Source organism: Bactrocera latifrons, unplaced genomic scaffold (genome assembly GCF_001853355.1).
Source record: "Bactrocera latifrons isolate USDA-ARS-PBARC rearing strain unplaced genomic scaffold, ASM185335v1 scaffold_493, whole genome shotgun sequence".
Classification (NCBI taxonomy): Eukaryota; Metazoa; Arthropoda; class Insecta; order Diptera; family Tephritidae; genus Bactrocera; species Bactrocera latifrons.
In genome coordinates, this window is record NW_017537149.1 from 141,257 (window position 1) to 165,734 (window position 24,478).

The 24,478-nt window shown below is 36.5% G+C and overlaps 1 protein-coding gene across 5 annotated transcripts in view; it reads left to right on the forward strand.

Annotated features, from left to right (window-relative positions):
* The window catches only part of LOC108973620 (plexin-B), a 52,567-nt gene that overhangs the window by 21,963 nt on the left and 6,126 nt on the right, over positions 1–24,478 (forward strand). For 2 of the 5 annotated variants that reach the window (XM_018940993.1, XM_018940995.1), the window contains exons 5-11: positions 2,438–3,241; positions 3,298–5,382; positions 8,017–8,150; positions 8,203–8,900; positions 8,957–9,534; positions 9,592–9,774; positions 22,265–22,481. In XM_018940993.1, coding sequence (XP_018796538.1) covers positions 2,438–3,241; positions 3,298–5,382; positions 8,017–8,150; positions 8,203–8,900; positions 8,957–9,534; positions 9,592–9,774; positions 22,265–22,372 — 4,590 coding nt within the window. In that variant the 3' untranslated portion in view covers positions 22,373–22,481. Of the gene's footprint in view, positions 1–2,437; positions 3,242–3,297; positions 5,383–8,016; positions 8,151–8,202; positions 8,901–8,956; positions 9,535–9,591; positions 9,775–12,537; positions 12,605–22,264; positions 22,509–22,655; positions 23,296–24,478 lie in introns of those variants that run through there. The other 3 variants (XM_018940998.1, XM_018940994.1, XM_018940997.1) reach the window with 3 other exon arrangements.

The window sequence follows — 24,478 nt, forward strand, 5'->3', positions numbered from 1 at the left end:
AGGAGCAACCCTGCTGCAAGGCGTTGCTCCAGTGACGACACACACAAATTAACATTCACCGATCCAAACGGGGTTAGATCGCCGAAAGGACAGCCCATGGWCGGATGAAATCCGAGTCAATTCCGGTACGTAGAACCGGCTGTCGTGGGAATTGATGAAGGTGTTCTCAGTAAATGGTGTGAAGCGGACCCAGTTAGCTTTGTTAAATTTGTCCAAAGAAACGAAATTCATCGAGATAATTATTGGCAGATGGTCTGATGTGAGAGTTAGCATACGGCGCCAGGTTTTGCTATTTATCAGACCATCGCTAGCAATGGTAATATCGGGCGAGCTATTACAGGTACCCAATTCCATCCCCCTTTCACAGGCAAGAATGCCAAAGATCGTGGTGCGCGTTAAACTCGCCTTGTACCAAACGGGTTTCACCATGAAGTAATGTTCCTATATTCGAGAGATATCCTGTAGGGCAACATGTAACTGGGGGGATGTATATATTAAATATTTCGAGCTCGACATCGCCTGATCGGATAGCTGTACTTAGACATAGTAAGGTAGTATCCCTGCAATCGATGTATCCGTCGATTAGACGATATTGCACGGTGCGATCTTTACGGAAAACGTTGAAACCGGTGGAACTTTGAAGATCTGAGTGGTTGTTTAGCTTCGTTTCTTGGACCGCAGTTATCGATACGCGATCCCGGTTTATAGGTGCAACCATCTCCTCGATCTTGCTCTGCAGTCCGTTGCAGCAGTGAGTGATTGTGGGAGTGAGGAAGTGGTGTGTAGGTGGTGTCTGTTGCAGTTGTAGAACAGCGGCGGTTGTCCAACTGTGGTGTTGGTTGGCGACTTGCTAAGAACATGTCTTCGAACTTTCTCCGTGATCTATGTGAAAATGGACGAAATGAGATGATAACCATGCTCACTCTCTCTACTAAAAGTGTGATCAATCATTCAGGAGAATCCAAGACAGAATTGCTTAGCTATCAGAATTGCAAACCAATTCTGATTTTCTGTCACAGAATTTGTTTAGATTTTCGTCTTTTTGAACATACACAAAACCAATTTAGAATCAGCTGTTTACTAATGTGACAAAACTTGTAAATTAACACATTTGGATGCAATCCTACTAAAGTTTTTTAATGAGTTCCGACTTAAAGAAAGATTTTAAGAAACAACATTTATCGAATGAGTAAATACGGATTTGGGGGTTAAATTAAAATTTAATATCTTTAAATATCTGGAATTTTTTTTTTCAAAACTCAATAATTACGACATTTCGTGTTTTATACTTGTGTTTTCTCCTATAGAAATAAATATAAATTAATTCGAAAAAATAAAATAACTTGATTTCTTAACATAAGTTTCAAATTTATGAGCGACTATCTTCTTACTTTGTTTTTGATAGCAAAACCGATAAAATTTGTTTCCGTGACACCCAAAATCGATACAAATTCTGTTTCGAATATCAAACCAATAATATCTGATTTCATGGCATCTACTATTTTTTTTTTTATCGGTTTTAATTCTGATTCCGACAACTACCACATTCTACAACACCCCTCATTAAGTAAATGGTTCACAGTTTTTATACTCAAGGTGGTACGCCAGGGCTTGTTGTTGTATTTTTTTTGGAATTACCCGGCCAAGAACCCAATTTGTGTGTAATATTATTTTGAATTACTCCTAGCCTACCACTACCTCTGACAATTTAAGAATTTCTTACTTCTGATTAGATTTATACCGTTCTCGCAATAGTCGGGTATGTAACCGGAACGTAACTGTACTGTCAAACCGGCAGCACACCTACATTTGGTAGTCGAAAAAGTCTTTTCGTATTTTGTCAATAGATGTCGTTGCAGTCGTATATCTTCAGTGCTACCAATAAAATTGTGTCATACCATATAGTGTTGGGAAGGTGAGATTTTAAGCTTCATTTAGCCAAAAAAAAAAAAAACAAAGTAATGCCACGCAATCCACCAATGAAATTTGTGAAGTTTACGGACACGATGCTGTATCAGTTCGTGTAGGACAACAATGGTTCGCTCGCTTTCGTACTGGAAATTTCTATTTACACTCTAGCGGAAAATTGGCTTAAAGTGGTCGACCAAATATTGTACATTTTTTTTCATTTATAAGAATAAATATTAAAAATAAGTTGAAGTTTGATTAAAAATGCGAAAAGGTTTTTTTGACTTCCCTATATTTTCGGAATGTTTTCGGCCGCTAAAATAACAGCATACCGTATACATCGGTCAATATACACGTTATCTTATCTAAGTTATGTGAACACATTATGTAGGATATATTATAGTTTGATGAAGATGTAATTCGGTTCACGAATTAGATCATCATTCATACATTACATATAATCTTTCCCCTTTTCTAGAAGACTTTATTTTTATACTCTTGTTTCATTTAATTTTTTATTTTTTTCAAGATAACTAAGTTAAGAGTTGAACACTGCTCTGTTTATACAAATTGCTCCACGTGCTTGGAATCACGTGACCCATTTTGTGGTTGGTGTTCCTTGGAAAAACGATGTACTGTACGATCTACATGTCAAAAGGACACTTCTGCTGCTCGTTGGCTCTCTTTAGGAAGTGGTCAACAATGTATCGATTTCGAGTCTGTTGTTCCGGACAAAATACCGATATCAGAGCGAACAGAAGTGCAGTTAATTATACGTACTTTGCCAGAACCACTCAATGCTAAATATCGTTGCGTTTTTGGAAATTCTACTCCCATCGATGCTGATGTTATTGAAAATGGATTAGCTTGTATGACTCCACTACTAGATGAAAGGCCTAATATACTTCCAAATATGGACCATGTTTTTGTTCCACTGGCTGTTCGAAGTTCTGAAACAAATAAAGACTTTGTATCACGTTCATTTGCTTTTTTTGATTGTTCGCGACATAACACCTGTCAGAACTGCGTTCGGAGTATTTGGGGTTGTAATTGGTGCATTTATGATAATAGGTGTGTACATCGAATGGAGCAATGCAGGAATATAGAGAACGTAATTGCAAATGAAAAACTCTGCCCCCACTTAAAATCCTTCCGCCAACCGATATTACTACCTGTACAAGTGCCAAAGGAAATACGACTAGAAATTGAAAACCTACCGAAGCCAAAAAGTGCTCATTCAGGATTTCTGTGCACAGTTCAAATAGAAACATCACAAATGCTTTTACCAGCGCGAATTGAATCTAATAATATTGTAGTTTGCGAAAAAACTCTGGTACGTAATTAACTTGTGAAATTTTTAATTTAACTCTAATTTACATGTACATTTAGTATTTCTACGAAACAAATACACGTGAATATGAAGCCAAAGTGGATATTACATGGAATCGCCAACATTATGTCGATACGGCAACGATCATTCTATACAAATGTGATGTATTGGGCTCACATCGGGAGCATGCCGATTGCAGTTTATGTGTTACAAGAGACCCGAAATATCAATGTGCGTGGTGTGGTAATTCATGTGTCTACAATGAAACTTGTTCGAGTGATATATTGGAGCAGTCAGTGGTAATGTACGGCTCGCCATATTCGTTAGTTCGTTCACATGATTGCCCTCGTCCCCGCATTGACATGATTAAACCATTATCAGGACCAATTGAAGGCGGAACCTTAGTTATTATTGAAGGTAGCAATCTTGGTATACGAGAAGACGATGTTCGAGGAAAAATATCGATTGGCAAGGTTCCATGTGAATTGGTTAATTATGAAATTTCTGTAAAAATTGAATGTCGTACTGGCCCTGTTGCGCATGAGCTCTCTGCTCCTATAAAAGTTGCAAACGAAGCTGGCTATACAGAGTCTAGTGTCCAGTTTCACTACAAGAATATACAACTTATTGGACTACAACCAACACTAGGACCTAGGTCAGGAGGTACTCAAATTTCCCTTATGGGAAAATATCTCAACATCGGGTCACGTATACGGGCTTTTCTGGATGAATATGAATGTCATATAAATGTTACTCAAGCATCCTCCTCCCGCTTAACTTGCATTACTTCCGAAGCTACTCAACCGGAACCGATACGAACTTTACATTTAGTCATAGATGGTGCTAATCGTACATACACCTGCAATAATCCACACACTCGACAGCAAGAAAGATTGAACAGCCAACAACATGTTGTATCCGCTGAATTGGATTACAATCACCACTATCTTACACCCACGCCACGAGTATGTTCCATATTTAATTATACACAAGATCCGCGTATAATGCAAATAAAACCCTTACGAAGTTTTATAAGTGGAGGAAGGGTAATGACAGTACATGGCCTACATCTCGACTCCATACAGAAGCCGGAATTAGAAGTAATGATTGACAGTGAGCGTGTAAATAAAAGTGCTTGTACTGTCATAAACTCTAATCGGATGGAATGCCCATCACCAGCAGTTAATTTAAAATTTTTGGAGTACAAAGCTTTTTTAGACCAAATCACAACAGCGGTCGCTAACCCAGCTGTTTCACCACTTACTAAATATACTTTTGGTACCATTAATAAACGTAGTCCACAAAGTAAAGATACCACATATGTATACCCATCGACAAGCAACACTGCTAGTGGTTACTTTCCTGGAACCAGCGATAGTTCTGATGTTACCGCTTCTACTAAAATACGAGAAGCACAATTAAGTCTTCAGGTAGGCTTTATTATGGACAATGTGCAGTGGGTACGCGATTTAAACAAATATTTTCAAAGTATACGTAGCATCATGGTTTACGTGCCTGATCCGAAGTATACTCCGTTCCCGGGAGGTATTAAGTTGTATAAAGGCGATACCCTGGTAATAGAAGGCGAACAATTAAACATTGCTGCTGATGAGTATGACGTAAATGTAACAATTGGTACTATGCGGTGTAATATTACAAGCTTAGCGCTAAACCAATTAGTTTGTATTCCTCCAGAAAATCAGCCAGTTCCAACTGACGAAAGTGGAGCGGAGCAGCCAAACTCTTTGCCTTTAGTAGTTGTAAAAGTCGGCCGTAATCTACGTTTTGTTATCGGTCATTTAAAGTATGACTTACATAAATCATACACATTTTCTAATGCCCTAGTAGCTATTATTGTAACAGTTGTCACCGCATTAGCAGCTTTGTTTGTAGTTCTAATTATCTATAGAAGAAAATCAACGCAGGCGGAACGTGAATACAAACGAATTCAAATTCAAATGATTACATTGGAAAGCAATGTGCGTTCAGAATGTAAACAAGCATTTGCCGAATTGCAAACCGATTTGACTGATTTGACCGCTGATTTAGAAAGTACTGGCATACCTACGCTCGACCATGTCAATTATATAATGAAAGTGTTCTTTCCTGGAGTTTCCGATCACCCAATTTTGGTAGCACCGAAGGTAAATGTATATATATTTCTTGGTATACTATAAATTCGATTAAATTTGTGTAGCCGAAATTTCACAGATTTTTGTTATTGTTTTACTATGACATTATTTTGTGAAAATGCCAAAACTTTTCCTATTTTCTCTTCCTAATTTTTATACTCTCAGAGCATTTTTGTCCGAAATACAAAAGTTTTACTTATACCGCTCAGACAATCGGCTTTGGTTAGGTTAGATAGGCAACTCGCCCCCAAAATGTCGTTACTCGAAAAATATGAAGCGCTATAACCAAAACCTGGTACTGCTGATAAGGGGGACCTTGACATGTTTCTAAAAATTTTAATTTGACACTTTTCTTTTAATATACGCTGTAAATTTGTTACATTGTATAATTGACATACATGAAACAAATTTTTGATATAGCATCATTTTAAATTTTATTAGATTCTCTCATTTTACGATATATAAAACAAGCACCAATAAAGATAGGAATAAAACTTTCCGCATATAGTGCTTCCCTAAAAGGGACACAACTTAGCTATCAATGGCAGAACAATTAATGGGATAGTTGTTTCATTCTTTTTAATTTTTTTTTTTTGTAGAAAAATTAAGTAATCCATATAAATATGCAGTTATGTATTTTGCCTAGATCGTTTATATCAGGGATGGGTACATTTTTAGCCCGCAAAGTGCGCATGAGGGCTGGAGGAGGGTAATATCGGTTTACGGAGGTAAGGGCAAAAGAAGTTGCAACAAAATTAGTTACATTCCTGCGTAGCTTAATGTTCATCGGAGAATGGTTGCGGCAATACTGACATTGTAAAAAAAAATTATATAAGTTATACTTGTATCTAAGAACAATTTCATTTAATAAGAGAACTGCACATTACAACTTTACAACACCTTATGGTTGTTCCTATTTTGTTCGCACCACTGTACATGTGATAGAACAGTTAATGGTGGTGATGCCAGTTGTAAAAATTCATTTTCGCTACAATTGGGTAAACTTTTCGCAAGTTGTGTTTATACGTACATACATACCTATGCAAGGCAGTTTTACATATCTGCATATATAAAGAAGAAAATATACTTGTGACCATAATATATATTTTGTTTAAACATATTGAAGTTCCATTTAATGAAAATGCTTATATAAATAAATAATTTGTGATATTTTCAGTTTGGCTGTTTTATCAAAATATTCAAAGAACTGAGGCTTTTTCTATAATTGTTTTGTTAAATTTTAAAAATCTAAGTTGCCTCTAGAAATGTATTAAAATAATAATACGCGCTATAGAAAAGGAACACATATTTTCAAAAGTATAAGAAGTCATCATATAAAAATATATTTGCGCGGTATGGGCATTATTGATTGAGAGTGGCTAAGCACACAAATAGAATGCAAACGCTAACGGCAGAAACATCGAATTCCGCTTCTCCCTTCGCTACGAGCGGCAAGCGTTTTGTTCTCGTTTTCATTCGAACAATGTTGCCATTGCTCTGTACGCATATGTAGTTTTTACACATCTAACTTTTCAATTAAAATTTTTCATATTATAAAATATCAAAACTGAAATCAAACAATTAAAAATTATATATTTTTAAATAATAGCATTCGATTCTGATTTTGAGTTTGAGAAAATTTCGAACATATTGAAGAAATTTTTTTATAATTACTACAGTATGTCGATATTGGCAATCCTGCGTTGTGAGAGAGCAATCTGCTGACTTGTTTCTACGGGGAAAACCCTAAATCGTTGGAAATTCTATGGTAAGCGGGCGGTAGAAGCACTATTGGCCAATCATTCACATTGCTCTCATAATATTCATTTGGGCATATGTGTTCGAGGAAACAGTGGTTCATAAACAGAACTTATTATTGAAATTACCTTTTATAAGGAAATAAGGGTTTAAAGAAATAACCTGGTTTGAAACTTTTTGATTCGAAAATTACATCTATGTTTGGAAGTACCTACACTTGTGAACAATTTTTTCAGTAATGAAATTAAACAAACATAAAATAAGAAGTAGGTTTTCTGATTTAAATTTTGGTACAATAATGCGTGTAGCTACGGCAACTGAGATTAAACCAAACATAAAATTTATTATTTCAAATAAAGTAAATTAAATGCTGTTATAAAGGCATATTAAAAAAAATATTACTAAAATAAAATATATATTATACTTTTTGTTATTTGTCTTACATTTTATAAATTTATAGTAGTTACAAAGAAACTTAAAATTGTTAGGCAATTTTAGTGTTATTACCCACAAGTCAACTTCCCATATATGTGCGCCCTCTCGTTTGTAAACATGGTGTGCCGGAATACGTTGCTCTCACTTGTAAATATGGAGTCGTAAAATACCTTGCTCTCACTTTACTCTTCATCTTTGCCCGCGGTGATCCCCTCATCTAGCCCTCAAAATGTGCACTCGTGCCCAAACGGGAAAAATGCCCCTGAGGGATAATATGCCCACCCCTAGTTTATATGGTAAAATTTATTTAAAAATACAGTCCGTTTTTTACGGCGTCTTCACCGTTTTGCTCCTTCGATCCTTTTTAAGTAAACATTTTACCAAAATACTTAATATGCTTTTACATCAATAATTACATTTCTTATATTTAATTTCACAATTATTTTTTTTTAGCTAAGAATGAATATTCCCCATAGTCCATACGATACAGCCATGCTTCAATTCGAACAACTGATAAGCAACAAATATTTTGTACTGACATTTATTGAAACACTGGAATCTCAGAAAACGTTCACTATCCGCGACAAGTAAGTAATATAGTATTTGAATTAAACATAAATTTATATTTTATTCGGGTAGAGTTAATGTTGCATCGCTGTTAATGATCGTTTTGATGAATAAAATGGAATATACCACAGAGATTTTGAAGTGTCTATTATTACGTTTAGTAGATAAGTCAGTAGTGGGAAAGTATCCGCAGTTAATGTTGCGCCGTACTGAAAGTGTTGTCGAAAAAATGCTTACCAATTACATGGCGATTTGTATGTACGACTATTTAAAGGAATATGCTGGTGCAAGTTTGTTCTTATTGTTTAAAGCCATCAAACATCAAATAGAGAAAGGTCTTGTAGATGCTATAACACATGAAGCACGGTACTCGTTATCAGAAGAGCGATTATTACACGAGCAAATCCCACATTCTGTTGTGATGCTACACATAGTGCAGGATGATCTTGATGAAAAAGTCCAGTGCAAAGTACTTGATTGGGATACTATTTCACAAGTAAAATCGAAGGTACTGGATGCTCTTTTTAAAAATACACCTTTTTCCTGCCGACCTTCAGTGAATGAAGTCGATTTAGAATGGCGTCATGGTCGTGGCGGTCACTTAACATTGCAAGATGAGGATTTAACTACCAAGACAATAAATGGATGGAAACGCCTAAACACTCTGGCCCATTACGGTGTGAAGGAATCTGCAGTTATGTCGCTGATAGCACGTCAAGGGGATGGTTTTAATACACATTACAATAAAAATCAGCAATCGTACCATAATTGTAATAAAACATAACCATGAAACAATACATATTTAACTAATGAGATATTTTTGCAGTTTATTACATTAATAATTCGCAATCCCAAATTATTATTAACAATGACATCGAAAGTGGACCACAGCAACCGCGAGTGTATCATTTGGTGAAACCAGTAGGGAATGATCATTTTATGAATATTAAAAATACTGCCATTTCTGGTGGTAACGTAACTTCTGCAGCATGTAGCGCAGTTAGCGACCGCATAAACAAGACTATACCTGAAGTTTATTTAACTAGATTGTTGGCGGCTAAAGGAACTGTACACAAATTTGTTGATGATTTTTTTGCTACGATACTAACTGTAAATGAAGAATTACCTCCGTCTGTGAAATGGCTATTTGATCTACTTGACGAAGCCGCACGAAGATACCAAATTGTCGACACAGAAATACTCCAAGCATGGAAGTCAAACAGTTTACCGTTGCGGTTTTGGGTAAATTTTATAAAGAATCCAGACTTTATATTTGATGTAAATAAAACAGTAACCTTGGACTCTTGCCTAAGTGTAATAGCGCAAACTTTTATGGATGCGTGTTCAACAACTGAGCATCGACTTGGGAAAGATTCTCCTTGTAACAAGTTGTTATTTGCAAAGGTTTGTACCGAATATGCTGTTATATGTGGTGGTTTTATACAATTTTTATATTTTTAGGACATTCCGCAGTATCGTAAGATGGTTAGACAATTTTATCGCGATATCGCTCGTTTGCCTCAAATCAGTGATCAAGAAATTAGTACAGCTATGCAGCAGTTATCAGTGCAACAGAGTGATGAGTTTGACACGTTAGTGGCGTTAAAAGAGCTTTATATATACGTTACAAAATATTGGGATGAGGTAAGTTTAACTAAGCAGTTTATGACATGAATCTTGCAGTTTTCATATAAAATCCCTGCACACGAATAATATACCACAATAGTTAGTTGTTATGATAGAAACAAATTATAGTGGTAAACACTGTTTTTGCCCCACGGATTTCCAGAGAATTTTATGTATGTTGGTGTGCCCTCATTAACAATCAATACGTAGTATTAAAGAAAGTCGATTTTTCTGTTCCTGTGTCCCTTTTATGCTTAAATCTTTAAAACAACGCAACGGATTTTTGAGAGTTTTTTTAAATATATAGAGCGGTTGAACAAGAAGGTTTATATGTATAATAACTTCCATTAATTATTGGAACAATGCTGTTATTTTTTAGATTTTTAATTTGATGTAAAAAATTACATTTTTTTCATTTACATTGCAAACGCAGGCCTACGAGATTTACCAAAATAATATACTAAGCACCGTTTGAAAAGTTTGGGGTGCCAGCAAATAATACTAACTCAGATTTAACTAACAGTTCTGAATACACAATCATACGACCAAATGAGACTTCTACAAAATATAGCTTAAGATGAGCGATGATTAAACATCGAACAAAAAAAACGTGCTCACTGCATTACTATCAACCATTAATAACAATTAAGGGAAATTGCATTTCAGTGATGCCCCAGGAGGTACATGAAAAAAATTTTTAATCACTCTCCTTTTAAGAAAAGTGAGATCTACCGAAAAAATTGCGTTAGCTCTTGACTCATCCTTCATTACCGCTACACTTTTGGAAGGAGGCCGATCACTCTACATTCAAGCTCCCGCTGAAAATTGCCACCGAACAGCGTCTGTACTGTTTCTAAACAGAGCAATACAGGAAAATTGATGCGTGACTGCTCATTAATAGTCCGAGACGAAGCTGCCATGTCAAACAAAACGTCTGTGGAAGTACTGGATAGGACAATGTGCGATTTGCGTAACAAAAATACACACAAAGGTGGATGTACAACTCAGGAGATTTCCGTCAAATAATACCAGTTGTGGCTCGAGGAACACGTTCTGACGAAATAAATGCTTCCGTTAAAAGATTCAACCTTTGGCCACATAACAATAGATTAGAGCTCAAAACTAATATTATATTAGGGGTTCGTCATCTTCACGTGAGAACATACCATTTCCAGCGCGCTGCTTAAAGTTGGCAATGGAGAGTTAACACAAAGTGAGGGAAGGATTGACCTAGAAAACCTTTATGTTTTGATACACAACAATGTCATCCTGACAATAATAACATAAGTTATAACACAATATCTTGATTTAAAGAAAGAGCGATTCTGTCACCAACTAACGAACAAGTAGATAAGGTATTTACATTGATTCTTTTAGGAATTGATGCGCCGAGCAAAATATACTTCTCGGTCGATACTGTTCGCCATTTGGAAGAAGCTATTCATTTCCCTACAAAATTTCTAAAATCTTTGAATCCATCTGGACACCCTCTTCACAAAATGGTGTTAAAAATGGGTTGTTGTCAGGTAAGATCACTGAAAACTTTCATAATAGAGTGCACAATATCATAGGATGTGGTACCGGAGAAGATGTATTGATTCCCCGAATCCTTCTGATACCATCGGATTTACCCCTCCAATTTAAACGATTACAGTTTCCGGTACAGACATTTTTCGAAATGATCATTAATAAATCGCAGGGTCAAATCTTCAACGTTGCAGGCTTAGATTTGAGCGTTGACTGTTTTTCACATGGTCAACAGTATGTCGTTCTTTTAACTTCTAGAGTAAAAAGGTTTGTATTGTCTAATTACAAGAAAGCTATGAACGTTGTATACCCTAAAGGCGTTCTAACATATATATTAACTGTTGCACAAATGAAATAAATAGGAACAAATGTAGTGTATGAATTTATATATTCCAAAGATAGTAAGAACTCTTCATGGTTTAGGAAAGAGGTATTGTTTTGCTCCAAATTAAACGCGTGCCGGCGACAGGCAGTAATGAGCCAAAAGCTCTGTGCAAAGTGGGTGCCTCGTTCATAATCTAAACGACTAAACAACGAATTGCTGACTGTTCTTGCTCTTTCGTCTCTTTCCAACTTAGAAAAACTCTTTTTAACGACTGATTTCCCTGGTGCAGAGCCCTAATTCTACAGTATTTTCTCCCAAAAAGCAATGCTTTATTAACACACGAAATATTTATGATTCATTTTTTTGTAAACTAACACATGTTGCTTCACAAAAATGCTATATTTCATTGACTAATAGTTATAATCCAACTAATAGAAATAATATAGATGTAGTTGAGGAGTAGTATTATTTATGTGTCAGCCACAGTAAAACGTGGACGGGTCCTCTAATATATAATATTCGTAATCTTGTTTTTTTTTTTTGTGACTGTCACATAATAATTTCTGTCTACTATAGTTTTTTTAATTACTTGGTTTATACGTCTGTATAACTATTGCATTCTACTAACTTGCATCATATATAATATAAGTATACGTGTGTAAACATCTCACATGTTCTAATGACCCCGACAGCTTTTTTTATGTTTATGTAGAATTAACTTTTTAATCTCACCATCGTAAACTCACGTCATTCAGGAGTGTTGGGGAATCCAAGAATTCAATTCTGATTTTCAATGTGTCACTGAATATTTTTCGATTTTCGTCTTTTCGAATATACGCAAAAACAATATTCAAATCAGCTGTTTGTAAATGTGACAAGTATTGTGAAAGCAATCCTAATAAAATTTTCAATTTTAACTTTCGTTTTAGAACAAGAAAAAATTAAAAGGAAAATATTAAGAGATCACAGTAACCCACTTGATGCCACAGGAGAATCGTAAGTGGAATTTAGCTTGTACAGTAGGGTGGGTCGATTCCGGACTTTTTTCGATTCGGGATTTCTAATAGTGCGGAAAAGTTGCCTTAGTATTTCCTGATTCCAATGCAACTTTTTGTTTTGAGATCGGTTTGCATCTTCAACCCCAAGTTATTTGTCACGTCATTTGCTACCGAAATGGTATAAGTGATCATGGCCGTAGGACGAACCGTTCCCGAGATACGATCGTAAATGCGGCGCGCCACAGCGCAAGGTGAAAATCGGCTGGCGGCCACACTTCTTGACGTTGATTTCGCCGAGTGCTATCACTCACATTCATTCACTTACTCCAAAGGACGGATAGGTCTCCACACAAATATTTTTTCATCGAGCTCCTTCACTCTTGTCAGTGATTTCGCCGAGTGCTATCACTTATATTCTCTCAACAGAAYACAGAACTCAAAATGTCTGTATCTAAATTTAAATTWAGACWGAAATGTCCTGTGTTTGGCATATATCCGTACAATCTCTCTGAGTCCCAGTTACCTACTTACCAGCATGTTCTTTTGTGTTATCAGTTTGAAAGATTTCGTATAGAGTGACTCCGAGACGACAACTATGAACCTAGGAGTAAAGAGGTTACAGAAATAGCTGCAAAAAGGGTTGAAAATACTTTCAAAAAGTCATCTATTCCGATATTTTCACACACCAGAGTTGTACAAATGCTCACCACATACCAGAGGAACTTCTGACTCTTAAACAAATGTTTTTAAGGAACCCAATAGGTTTGAGCTCTAAAAAAAACGAGTTTGTCTCTTCTGCCGGAAAATCATTTGACATCGCTGCTTGTAAATGCATTTATTTTTCTTCTTGCDCTTGTCCAAAGGAAAGGAAAGTTCCTATCAATGAACAACCATTTCTCTTGGACCAGAGAACCAGAAGAATTGGTCGCATTGGAAGTGTTGATCTACCTGAAACAAAAATGATTAGAAAGAAAAATGAACGTAAAGAAATGCTTTCAAAGCGTCATTCAACATCAACACTTACCAGAAAAGTATCAGCTAGAACACGTGASCATTCAGATCAGCCAGACTCTCATACAGACGACAACAATGTAGATGCTGATGATGAATTTTCTCTTCCATCCTCTAAAACCAAACAAAMCACACTAGTATTAGAACACACTGCTTTAGCTGCCCAAAGATTTGGAGTAAGTGATAGAGCAGCGGAATTGATTGTTTCACCTGATATTCTGGATGCCAAAAAAGCAGGTTTGATAACATAGGATCAGATTAGCTTTGTCACTGAAAAATGCAAGATTAGTCGGGCAAAAAAAGGTGTTGGAGTTAAGCTCCAAAACACCGAAAATGTTGATTCTGTATATGGGCTGTATTTTGACGGCCGCAAAGACAATACACTTACACAAGTCAGCAAAAGTGAAAAGTACTACCGCGACACTGTCAAAGAGGAACATATTTCTCTTATAGCAGAACCTTGTTGTCATTACTTTGGCCGGGTCAGCTGAGGATGAGACGCAAGCTATATGGCAACATTTACAAGACAATTCAATTGATGTGGAACATCTTGAAGTTGTCGGTGCTGATGTCACGAACACGAACACAGTTTGGAAAGGTGGAATCATTCGGAAACTAGGAGAAAGAATAGGTAGGCCATTACAGTGGGTTGTTTGTCTTCTACATTTCAACGAACTTCCATTTCGTGCTCTTTTCGAACACATAGATGGTGTCTCAAAGAGTCCAAATACATTCTCTGGCGACATAGGTAAAATGCTCTCTGATTGTGAGAAGTTGCCTGTTGTCAAGTTTGAAAGTTTTCCATCCTGCCAATTACCTTCTGAGGTTATTAATCCGACCCAACTTAGCACAGACCMAKYYTATCTCTATAAAATATCAGAAGCTGTTATTTCCGGTCAGTGTTAGTCAGATTTAGCGTCGATGCATCCAGGTAACATGTGCAAATCTCGCTGGCTCACCTGCGCAAATAGATTTCTGAGATTATACATTTCTATTGACAAACCAACAAAGGAAATACAGATTTTGGTCAAGTACATACTTACAGTTTACTCACCTTTGTGGTTCTCAATAAGATTCAACTGTTCAATCAAAGATGGCTCGCGCCATCTCTATGCTGAGATTCAAAGGTCGAGATACTTACCTGCTAAACTGCGCAAGGTTGTCGATTCATCCATTCAACAGAATGCTTTATTTGCTCTTCCAGAAAACATTCTCCTTAGTATGATGACTAACGAACGGATAGAAGTCAGAAAGTTGGCCCTTGACCGTCTTCTGGCAGCCAGAGAAGCAGAGTCTGACACTGTAAATGAAGGGATTAGATGTAATAAAGTGCCAAAGCTGAATTTCAAAGCTAATAATTATTATGATATGATTAACTGGAAGACTATTACCTTGACTGTTTCTAACGAAGAATTCATGAAAGGGCTGTCGGGTGACACTGCAGAGGTATGGAAATTTAGTGAATTCCCCTCTCACACCGTGGCAGGCTAGAGAACCGTCAAACTGGTGACAGAGGCATCTTCTAAAATTATTGGCCCCCAATCTCGTGATCGTTTCATACGCTCTACACTGAAATCTAGGCAACAAGTGCCACAGTTTAGTACAAAATCTGATTTTATCAATAAATTTGACACAGATTCAGACTAAAATAAGCCTGACATATGATTGGTTGGTTGGGTTGGGCTTGGGAGGAACCCGAAGAGCAGCCACCTCCACGCGGTGGGTTCTGGGTGACCAATACAGGTTAGCTGAGAGCTGCAACAATTTTCACCTTGCGCTGTGGCGCGCCGCATTTTCGCTCGGGAACGGTTCGTCCTACGGCCATGATCACTTATACCATTTCGGTAGCAAATGACGTGATAAATAACTTTTGTTTTATACATTTTGCCATGAGATGAGTATTTCAGGCGCTAGGTAGACAATTTCACGATTTTAGGCGAACTTCCGAAATTTCGAGGCCGGAGTTGGGGTTGAAGATGCAATCCGATCTCAAAACAAAAAGTTGCATTGGAATCAGGAAGTACTAAGGCAACTTTTCAGCACTATTACAAATCCCGAATTGATAAAAGTCCGGAATCGACCCACCCTATTGTACAGTACCCCGCCAATACATTAGAAACAGGGTAAATATATGTAAAAATTTACGAATAACATTCTTGGCCAGTTTGCTAGGTGAAAAATTTGAATTTTTTCTACTGCCTAAGCATTAAGTAGACTATGCACTACATATTACCACGTGTCAAATATAAAAAAAATGTACCGTAGCAATTAGCGGGACTTAAATACGAAATTTACTTCACTTGGAGTTAGCATTTGTGATGTCTGACTCATCAGAGTGGCGTAGTGGAAGCAAGCGAATTTTTGACTTTTATTTCAGAGATTCCAAAGTTTTATGTATTAGGTAAGTATTTTTTAAGTTTTCTGAAGCATTATAATATAAGCAATAAAAAATGTCCTTTTTAGAAAATAGGTAAAAAATCGGACATTTCAAATAAAACTCAAAGGGCTATTGCTGCACTTTTAAAAGATAAAAGTACATCCTACAGAAAAATAATAAAAAAAATTTTAATGAGTGCAGTTACTGTTCCTCGAGTACCGAAAAGTGTGCACACATTCAAATGTTGCACCGTTGGTCGCACAACTATGCGGCAAAATGCTGCCCAAAATGGGAAAATATCTGAGCACATTCGACGTAAAGTAATGAGGTTCACTCTGTAAGTGCGCAGCAAAATAGCTAGAGAAATTTAAAAGAAGCTAAATGATGTCCATGAAAAAATATCGCAAAGAAAAGCTGTACGCATCTTTTCAGAAAAAAAAACATAAAAACCGCCGTACAGTAAAGAAATCAAAATTGACCACGCGAAAGAAAAATTAACGAGTTACAATTGTGATCAGAACTACACAAAGGTGGATTGAAACAGGGTAAACATAAAAAGTTATGAAAGTCCCCCATTCAAAGTTGTGCTGCTATTTAACATGACAGTGACAGAAACCATTCAATTTGTGCGTCGTAGAAGGTGTGAACGTTATGTAGAGAACTGCATACAATAAACGGTAAAATAGCGCCGCAACATAATGATTAAGAGCTGCATATTCGCGGAAGGTCCTGGACCAATTTATTTTGTTGAGGCAACGATGAGCAGTACACAAATGTACTCTAAGATGGTTCTGTACCATATTTGGTAACACTGAACTCTTCAGCAGCACAGTACACTTATACGCCTGCTGAGGTGCCTTGCCACACCTCCCGACGAAGGACTAAGCTCCTTCACAACTTGGATATCAATATATTACCTTAGGCGGGCAATTCAACCGACCCACCGAAAACTGTTGAACGTTCCTTAAATCAACGGTATATTCCTGAAAAAAATCCCACAATAGCTCCACTCAAAGATAACATAAAGGATGTATGCCTAAATGGTCCAGATTTAAAAATAATAATTTGTTCGAATAGTATGCCTCAAATAGTGAAGGATGTTAATAAAAACAAAGGTTTGTCAACCAAATACTAAAAAAATTTAAGTTTTTCTTAATTTTATGAAAATATGATATGTCAAATAAATATTATAAAAAAATTGCATTCACATATCCTTATAATTTTTGGTTTATTTGACTCTAAACGCAAAACTATATGAATGATTGTCTCTGTTTCTAATGGGTTGGCGGGGTACTTTATTTATGTGTTCTTATGGTTTTAAATATCATAGAACAACGTATGCAGCCCTCGACGATTCCACCTGTAATTCAATTGACAGCAACACGCCGTTTTTAGCCTTCTACAGTTTGCGAAATGCCACAAAGACCCACAATAGTTTCTGAGTTGAGTAAGCTGATATTTAGAAAAGGAGCCACGTCTTGTTGCTTGGCTCTCAATTTTGTTGTGAGTTAATTTTCTCTTAATTTCGCTTTTCTACTCAGTTATTCTTATATTTAAAAATGAAACGCCTGAACCACAACACGGAACGACGTGAAAATTTTCACGGGTATTCCTTTAGTCCTAGGGAAGGTCCTAACGGCGGCCTTTTTTGTAAAACCACCTTCGATTTCACAATTTTTGTCTATGTTTATAGCTCATGAACGGCTGAACCGATCTGGTTGAAAATTGGTGATGAGATAGCTTGGAACCTTAGAATGGGCATAGGCTACCTGCTATCGTTTTATGTTAAAAGTCACAAGTATTCTTAAATGAAAAAAGTATATTTCAAAACATAAGCATGTGTTCAATATTCATGTAGGAATCATTAGAACATTTTTTTCTGCAAAAATACGAAATAGAATCACACAGCTACTGGCAGGATACATGGGTTTTTGTTTACATACATATACATATCTGAATTATAATGATAGTTGTAACTGAATAAGAAAAGGTTGAATCATAATTTGAAATGAGTGCACAATAGCTGACAAATATTTCTGAAGCATTGCATAGAACAATGCAAAATGTATAAGGAACGATCATGTCTGTGTGTCATGTTTCTGTTCATCATACATATTTATGTATGTACAGGGTGTCTGATGAATTTTGCTACATTAAGAAACTCAAATAATTTTTTTTTTTCAGTGTATGGAATTCATTTTTCTTTTATTCATGTTAAAGCTTATTAAATTTTATTAAATATAGCTTAATTAGTTTTAAAAACAATGGAACTTAAATGCTTGCCCTGCTCGTTGATGCATGTGCGGCATCTTACCAAAAAGTTGTTCATTACTGCTTGGAGAGTTGGGACAGGAATAGCCGCAATTGTTTCTTGAATGGATTGCGTTAGTTCATTCAAATTTGTTGGTTTTGCTTTGTAGACTTCCTGTTTGCAATAAMCCCACAAGAAAAAGTCAGGTGCAGTAAGGTCAGGCGACCTGGGTGGCCAACGGAATGTGGASTTTCTGGATATCAGCTTATTGGGAAATTTTCGTCGCAATTCTGTCATAACAGGTGAGGAGCTGCACCATCTTGCTGAAACCACACAGAGTTGAAAGAAATTCTCATTCGGCGTAATTCTGGATAAAAAAACTCTTTCAACATGCTCAAGTAACGGTCTCCAGTAACCGTAACGGTGTGACCGTTTTATTCGAAGAAGTAGGGCCTGACAATGCAGCGTGATGAAACTGCACACCACACTGTGACACGAAGTGGATGCAATTCCGTCGCATGGAGTATCTGTGTGTTGGAAGCTCTCCATATTCGACAATTTTGTTTGTTTATGTTGTCGTTTAAATCGAAATGGGACTCGTCAGACATGAAAAGACAGTTCAACATGTTTCCATCATCTTCCACCATTTGAAGCATCTTCTGGCAAAATTCCAAGCGAATCGGCAAGTCTGCAGCGTTCAGTTTGTTGACCATTTGAATTTTATATGGGATTAGGCCAAATCTTCGTGCACAATTGACTGTAATGAATGTCTGCTTACACCCATTTCAGCAGATAAGCTTCTTGTCGAAATACGTGGATTGTTTTGTATGGCAGCAGCGATTGTTTCCTCCGTTCGAACTGAAGTGTTTCGATGGTAAGGTCTTCTGTTGACTGTYCCATGCTCGGCAAAATTGTTTACAAGTCTCATTATGGTCCATCTGCTCGGAGGATTGCCGCCAAACGTGCGCCTATACTCTCTTTGAACCGAAACTACGGACTCCAGTGCGTGCTAGCGGCGGACAATCCAAATTCTTGTTTCAGTGTCCCAGTTATCCATTTTTGTTAAATTTAAAAGTCAATCTGCAGAATAAAATAAAAACCAGATTCATTAAATAGAAAAAAAAGTTATTTAATTTTTTTTGGTAGCGGCTTTCATCAGCCACCCTGTACTATTCCTTAAGTGATTTACGGTCTTAATAAAATATGTAGATTGCCAAATTAACTCTTCTATTTTATTGTTATCACGATAAATGATATCCCTGACAACAGTGAGCGAGCGGAGCCACGAGTTCAGCCTTGTCTATAATATAAAAATGAATCGCAAAATTAGCGCATAACCCCTAAACACAGCCCTTTTCTTGAATGCTTGTTTGATAGTAATGCTAAACCTCGAGAACGGCTGCACCAATCTTGATGAAGTTTTCAGAAGTTCGTTGTGGATCGGGTAAGGTGTAGAAGGTGTAGAGGTGTACGGTGTTTGATGGACTTTACCTTGAAGCAKCGCACATTTGGTGATGTTAGATGCTAGATGTACTCTGTTGAGTTGCAAAAGGGAGGTTTGCCTCACGCACACATTCTTCTTTGGATCGTGGGCGGTGGTTACACCAGATACAATTGATGAAATAATTTTTGCGGAAATTCCTGATGCAGAGAAAGATCTAGTATTATACGAAGTGATGAAAACCAATATGGTTGATGGATCTTGCGGACACCACATTCCCACTTCGGTTTGTATGTCTGACAACAAATGCACGAAACACTATCCACGTGCTTTTTTTCGGAAACGACATATGAAAATTATGGGTATCGGCGTAGCTCACCAGACGACGATAGCAGAACATTTAGCATTCAACTTAGAGGAGTGAATTTCGAAGTCGACAACACATGGATCCTACCATATTCGCCACTGTTGTCTAATTCACATTCAAAACTCATATCAATGTTGATTATTGCAGTTTGGTGAAATCGATCAAATAGTCACCAAAGAAAGGAACATGGCGGTTATTGGCCTTGAATTAGATGAGATCGGCAAGTATCACATGGGTCGATGCGTGAACTGCAATACAGCGCTTTCAAGGATATTTACTTTTGTAATTCATGAATGTTTTCCGATTGTTGTGCGTCTCATTTGGAGAATGGAAAGAGAGTATACTTGAACTGAGGGAATACATTACAGCCAGTGGAAACACCGCCAACATCAAAATTGACCTTGGCGAGTGTTTTCTCATCTTACCTCAGTGACCCGTTTGCAAGAACAGCGCTGCTCGGAAATGCCTCGATATTATAAATGGTATGCATCGCCGAAGAAATAGTTACCAGGTGTGTTTTCAACTATTGCCTTAGGACGCATTTACACAATCCATCCGAAAAACGACGATTGCTTCTCCTTTCGGTTGCTATTAATAATTCTAAGTGCCTCAACAATATTTGAGTCATTGCGTACTGTGAATGGTACGGTGGTTGAAACTTTTTGAGAAGCATGCCCGCAAGTACAATTGCTGGAGCATGATAATCAGTGGAATCAAACGATGGACGATTCGATAGCTGCTTCGCAAGCCACTGAAGTTCACGTGCGCGCGCAATATTAGCTAGAAAAAATTCAAAGTCGTGAATTATCCAGTGGAATTTCTAAAATCTTTGGAAAGGCTTGGTATGTTAGCCGCGTTTAGTTGAAAAAAAAATGTAGAAAAATCGAAAATAAATGATTTTTAACACAACGTAAATTCAACTTTCTTTTCATTTTAAACACCTAATTTGGTCAAAGCTTGTGGGGTCAGCTACAAACTTATAAAGCAAGTTATTTATTTACCTTTTTCCGCTCGGTGACATCTTTGTGTGGAGGACCTGCAGCCATTTCACCTTCTACTTTTTTTTTGTCGGTTTCAATTCTAATTCCGACAACTATCAGAATCCACACCACTGATTAATTGAAAAGTGCGATTTATACTATTTTGGATTCCCTGTGAGGAATCGAGATAAATCCTAGGTTCTACATAAATGTTATGGCAATATTACGATTCTTTGGCGCCGTGATTTGATGGTACGGATGGATAGAGAAACACCTCAGGATTAAAAAATATTTGTACATATGGGCCCCTTCAGACTTTAAGTTTGCGAGATATTTGTATGTACGTAAAGTTCGAAAATTTGTAAAAGTAATACATGCTCTGTCAATATGTTTAACTCAAATTGCACAATTTTTTCAATTAATATATTTTTAGTTACTCTGTACACATTGAAATATTTCTGACTTTAACATTTGTTTATTTCAAAAAATGTGTGACCTAACATTTCTGACAAATATTAGTCTTGCCACATTTACGGCAACTGAAAAAGATAAGAGCTTTAAAGACTAATTAAAATATTCGTGGAAGTGCAAGGAAGGTTTAAACGTTAAGAAAATATGGAAAAATTTCCATGATAATACTAAATACGACATTTCTCCTATACAAACTGAAGGTGGTCCCGTCGTTATTTCTGATATATTCGTCTATTTACATACATATGTAAAACTTAATTGCACTTCGGTTGTCTTGCAAAACTGAAGAAAGTCTTAACCTATCCTAGCTATATCTGCTTTCATATTGATTTTTTTATGTTGACTGTATTAGTTTATACTATTAAATGTTATACATCATCAACTAACAAAGCCTCCAATCGGTTACCATTCGAGCATAAGTTCCGAATTTTTTCTTAACACAAAAACGCCCGAAGAATCTCTTTTGGATTATCCGGATTCTAAATCCATCATTTTATTTTCTAAGTGGCTTATTGCTAAAGACAATTCTTAATAGTCTTCTGTATGCTACTGAACTATGTAGTCCTGTTTCTGCTCATCAATTAGGGGTTACACAATTGTCTCGAAGGGAAAGAAGCTCTCGTGGAAAGTAATGATTCGCCCAGTAACATAAGTCGCAATTAAATTTGGGTGTTAAGTTTCAGGGATTCATATTATATTTATATATTCAAACACAAATTTTTTATTAATTAGTTTTATTAATTTCTTATCATTTCTACAGATCGTTCATGCTCTAGACACGGATCTGAATTGCAAAAAAAATAATTTATCACATAAGTTGGAAAATGTGGCGTTTACGTTAAGTGGAGAGGAAACCTCTGCTTGCTGACATCTGCATGAAAATTATTTTCCTGAAAATAAATTACTATTTAAAAGAAATAACTTATTAAATATGTCACACTACACATTAAGGGACAGTATGAATTTAGAGAATTTTAGTGAGTGTTCCAGTATGTTTAGAAAAGGTGAGTCCGTGAAATACAACAATAGTTCACAAACGAAAGCTCTCAAAGAAATTTAGTTTTTTGTTCTAAACTGTCTAGGATAATAAGAAACATGAATTCAATGTCTATTTTATTTTGAATAGTACAAAAAAATTAATTTTTTTCTAGCTATTGCAAGATGAACATCTGTCAAATTGCAGACGAATAACTCCTGTACAATATTTCAACTCCAATTAACCAGCTCTACCATCAATTCGCTATAAATTTGCTACATCTTGGCTATCGCTACTGTTGACTCATAGTTCGAATTGTTATATTTTCCAGATAATTACTTCAGTCAGTTGTACCAGCGAATCACCGCAGATGCCGATCATACTAGACTGAAGCAAATATATATTCTAACTAGACTGACACTACTTCCTAAACATTAAAATATACACGTACATTTTTTTTAAGAACATGATATATGATAAATTGTACAAGTAACGGATTGTAAAAGTATACGTGTATGAATTTTTATTAAAAGTTTAATAACTAAGTGCATCTCAAGGTATTAATATTAATTTAAATGGTAGCAGTAAAAAGTTTTATTGTAATGAAATACGTTGCGACCATCACATACATTACTTCTCGGAAATTCGAACAACTTTGAAAGCAGTGAAGTATTATTTATGTCAAAAGTCATACTGGTACCTCTTATCACGTTAACTAGACACACATTTCAAATTATTTTCTTAAATATTCTTTTTTGCTTTTTACAAATATTAAATAAACTTGAATCATTGCCCAAGAAATTGCATATATGACAGTGTTTGTGTTTTTAACTACAGTTGGTTCATATTTCGTGGAACAAATCGCCATCAAATTGCATACCGTTACATTGTAACGTAAATAAAAATAATATCTCCGGAGTTGAGAATTTACTCTGTTTACCAAAAGTTATTACTAAAATTACATCCTATTAGGAAATAAATATATTAGAACTTACACAAATTGTTTTCTGCATTGAAATATACGTTGAAAGGCCAATAGACTAAAGGGATTTAACTGCCAAATATCAGAACAACCATACCTATAAATCTTTAACATTTTGGGATCATTATATTGAAAAAAAAAAAAAATGGAAAAATCCGACTTCACATCATTTCTTTATATTTAAATAGACACCAGGACACTATTTTTGTACAATATAGAATATCAATTTGCATAAAAGTATGGGTTTATATTTACATGTACGTAGCCTCGAAAAATCCGGCAAAATTCGTCGATCCGGCAGCACTGGTTTGTACACTAAAGACTGTGTGTAAATTATTATTTCCAATTTACTTCTCTGACTGTAATCTTCATACTGCCTGTTGTTTTACCGACTGTATATTCTTCTTCTTTACTGGCGTAGACACCGCTTACGCGATTGTAGTCGAGTTAACAACAGCGCGCCAGTCGTTTCTCCGTTTCGCAACCTGGCGGCAATTGGAAATGCCAAGCGAAGCCAGGTCCTTCTCCCCTGCTTCCCCCGGCGGGTATTGCGTCGAATACTTTCGGAGCTGGAGAGTTTTCGTCCATACGTACGACAAGACCTAGCCAGCACAACCGCTGTCTCTTGATTCGCTGAACTATGTCARTATCGTCGTATATCTCATACAGCTCATCGTTCCCTTGAATGCGATATTCGCCGTGGCCAACACGCAAAATACCATAAACCTTTCTCTCGAAAACCCCTATGGCCGACTCATCAGATCTTGTCATTGTCCATGCCTCTGCATCATATAACAGGGCGGAAATAATGAATCCGTTCCCACGGCAATAAGGTCTACGTAACCTGAAAGGACTATCAACTCGGCATAATTCGGCCGCTACATCAACCAACGGAAATAATGAGTGACTTATAGAGTTTGGTTTTTGTTCGTCGAGAGAGGACTCTTCTTCTCAATTGCCTACTAAGTCCAACGTACCATCTGTTGACAAGAGTTATTCTGCGTTGGATTTCGAGG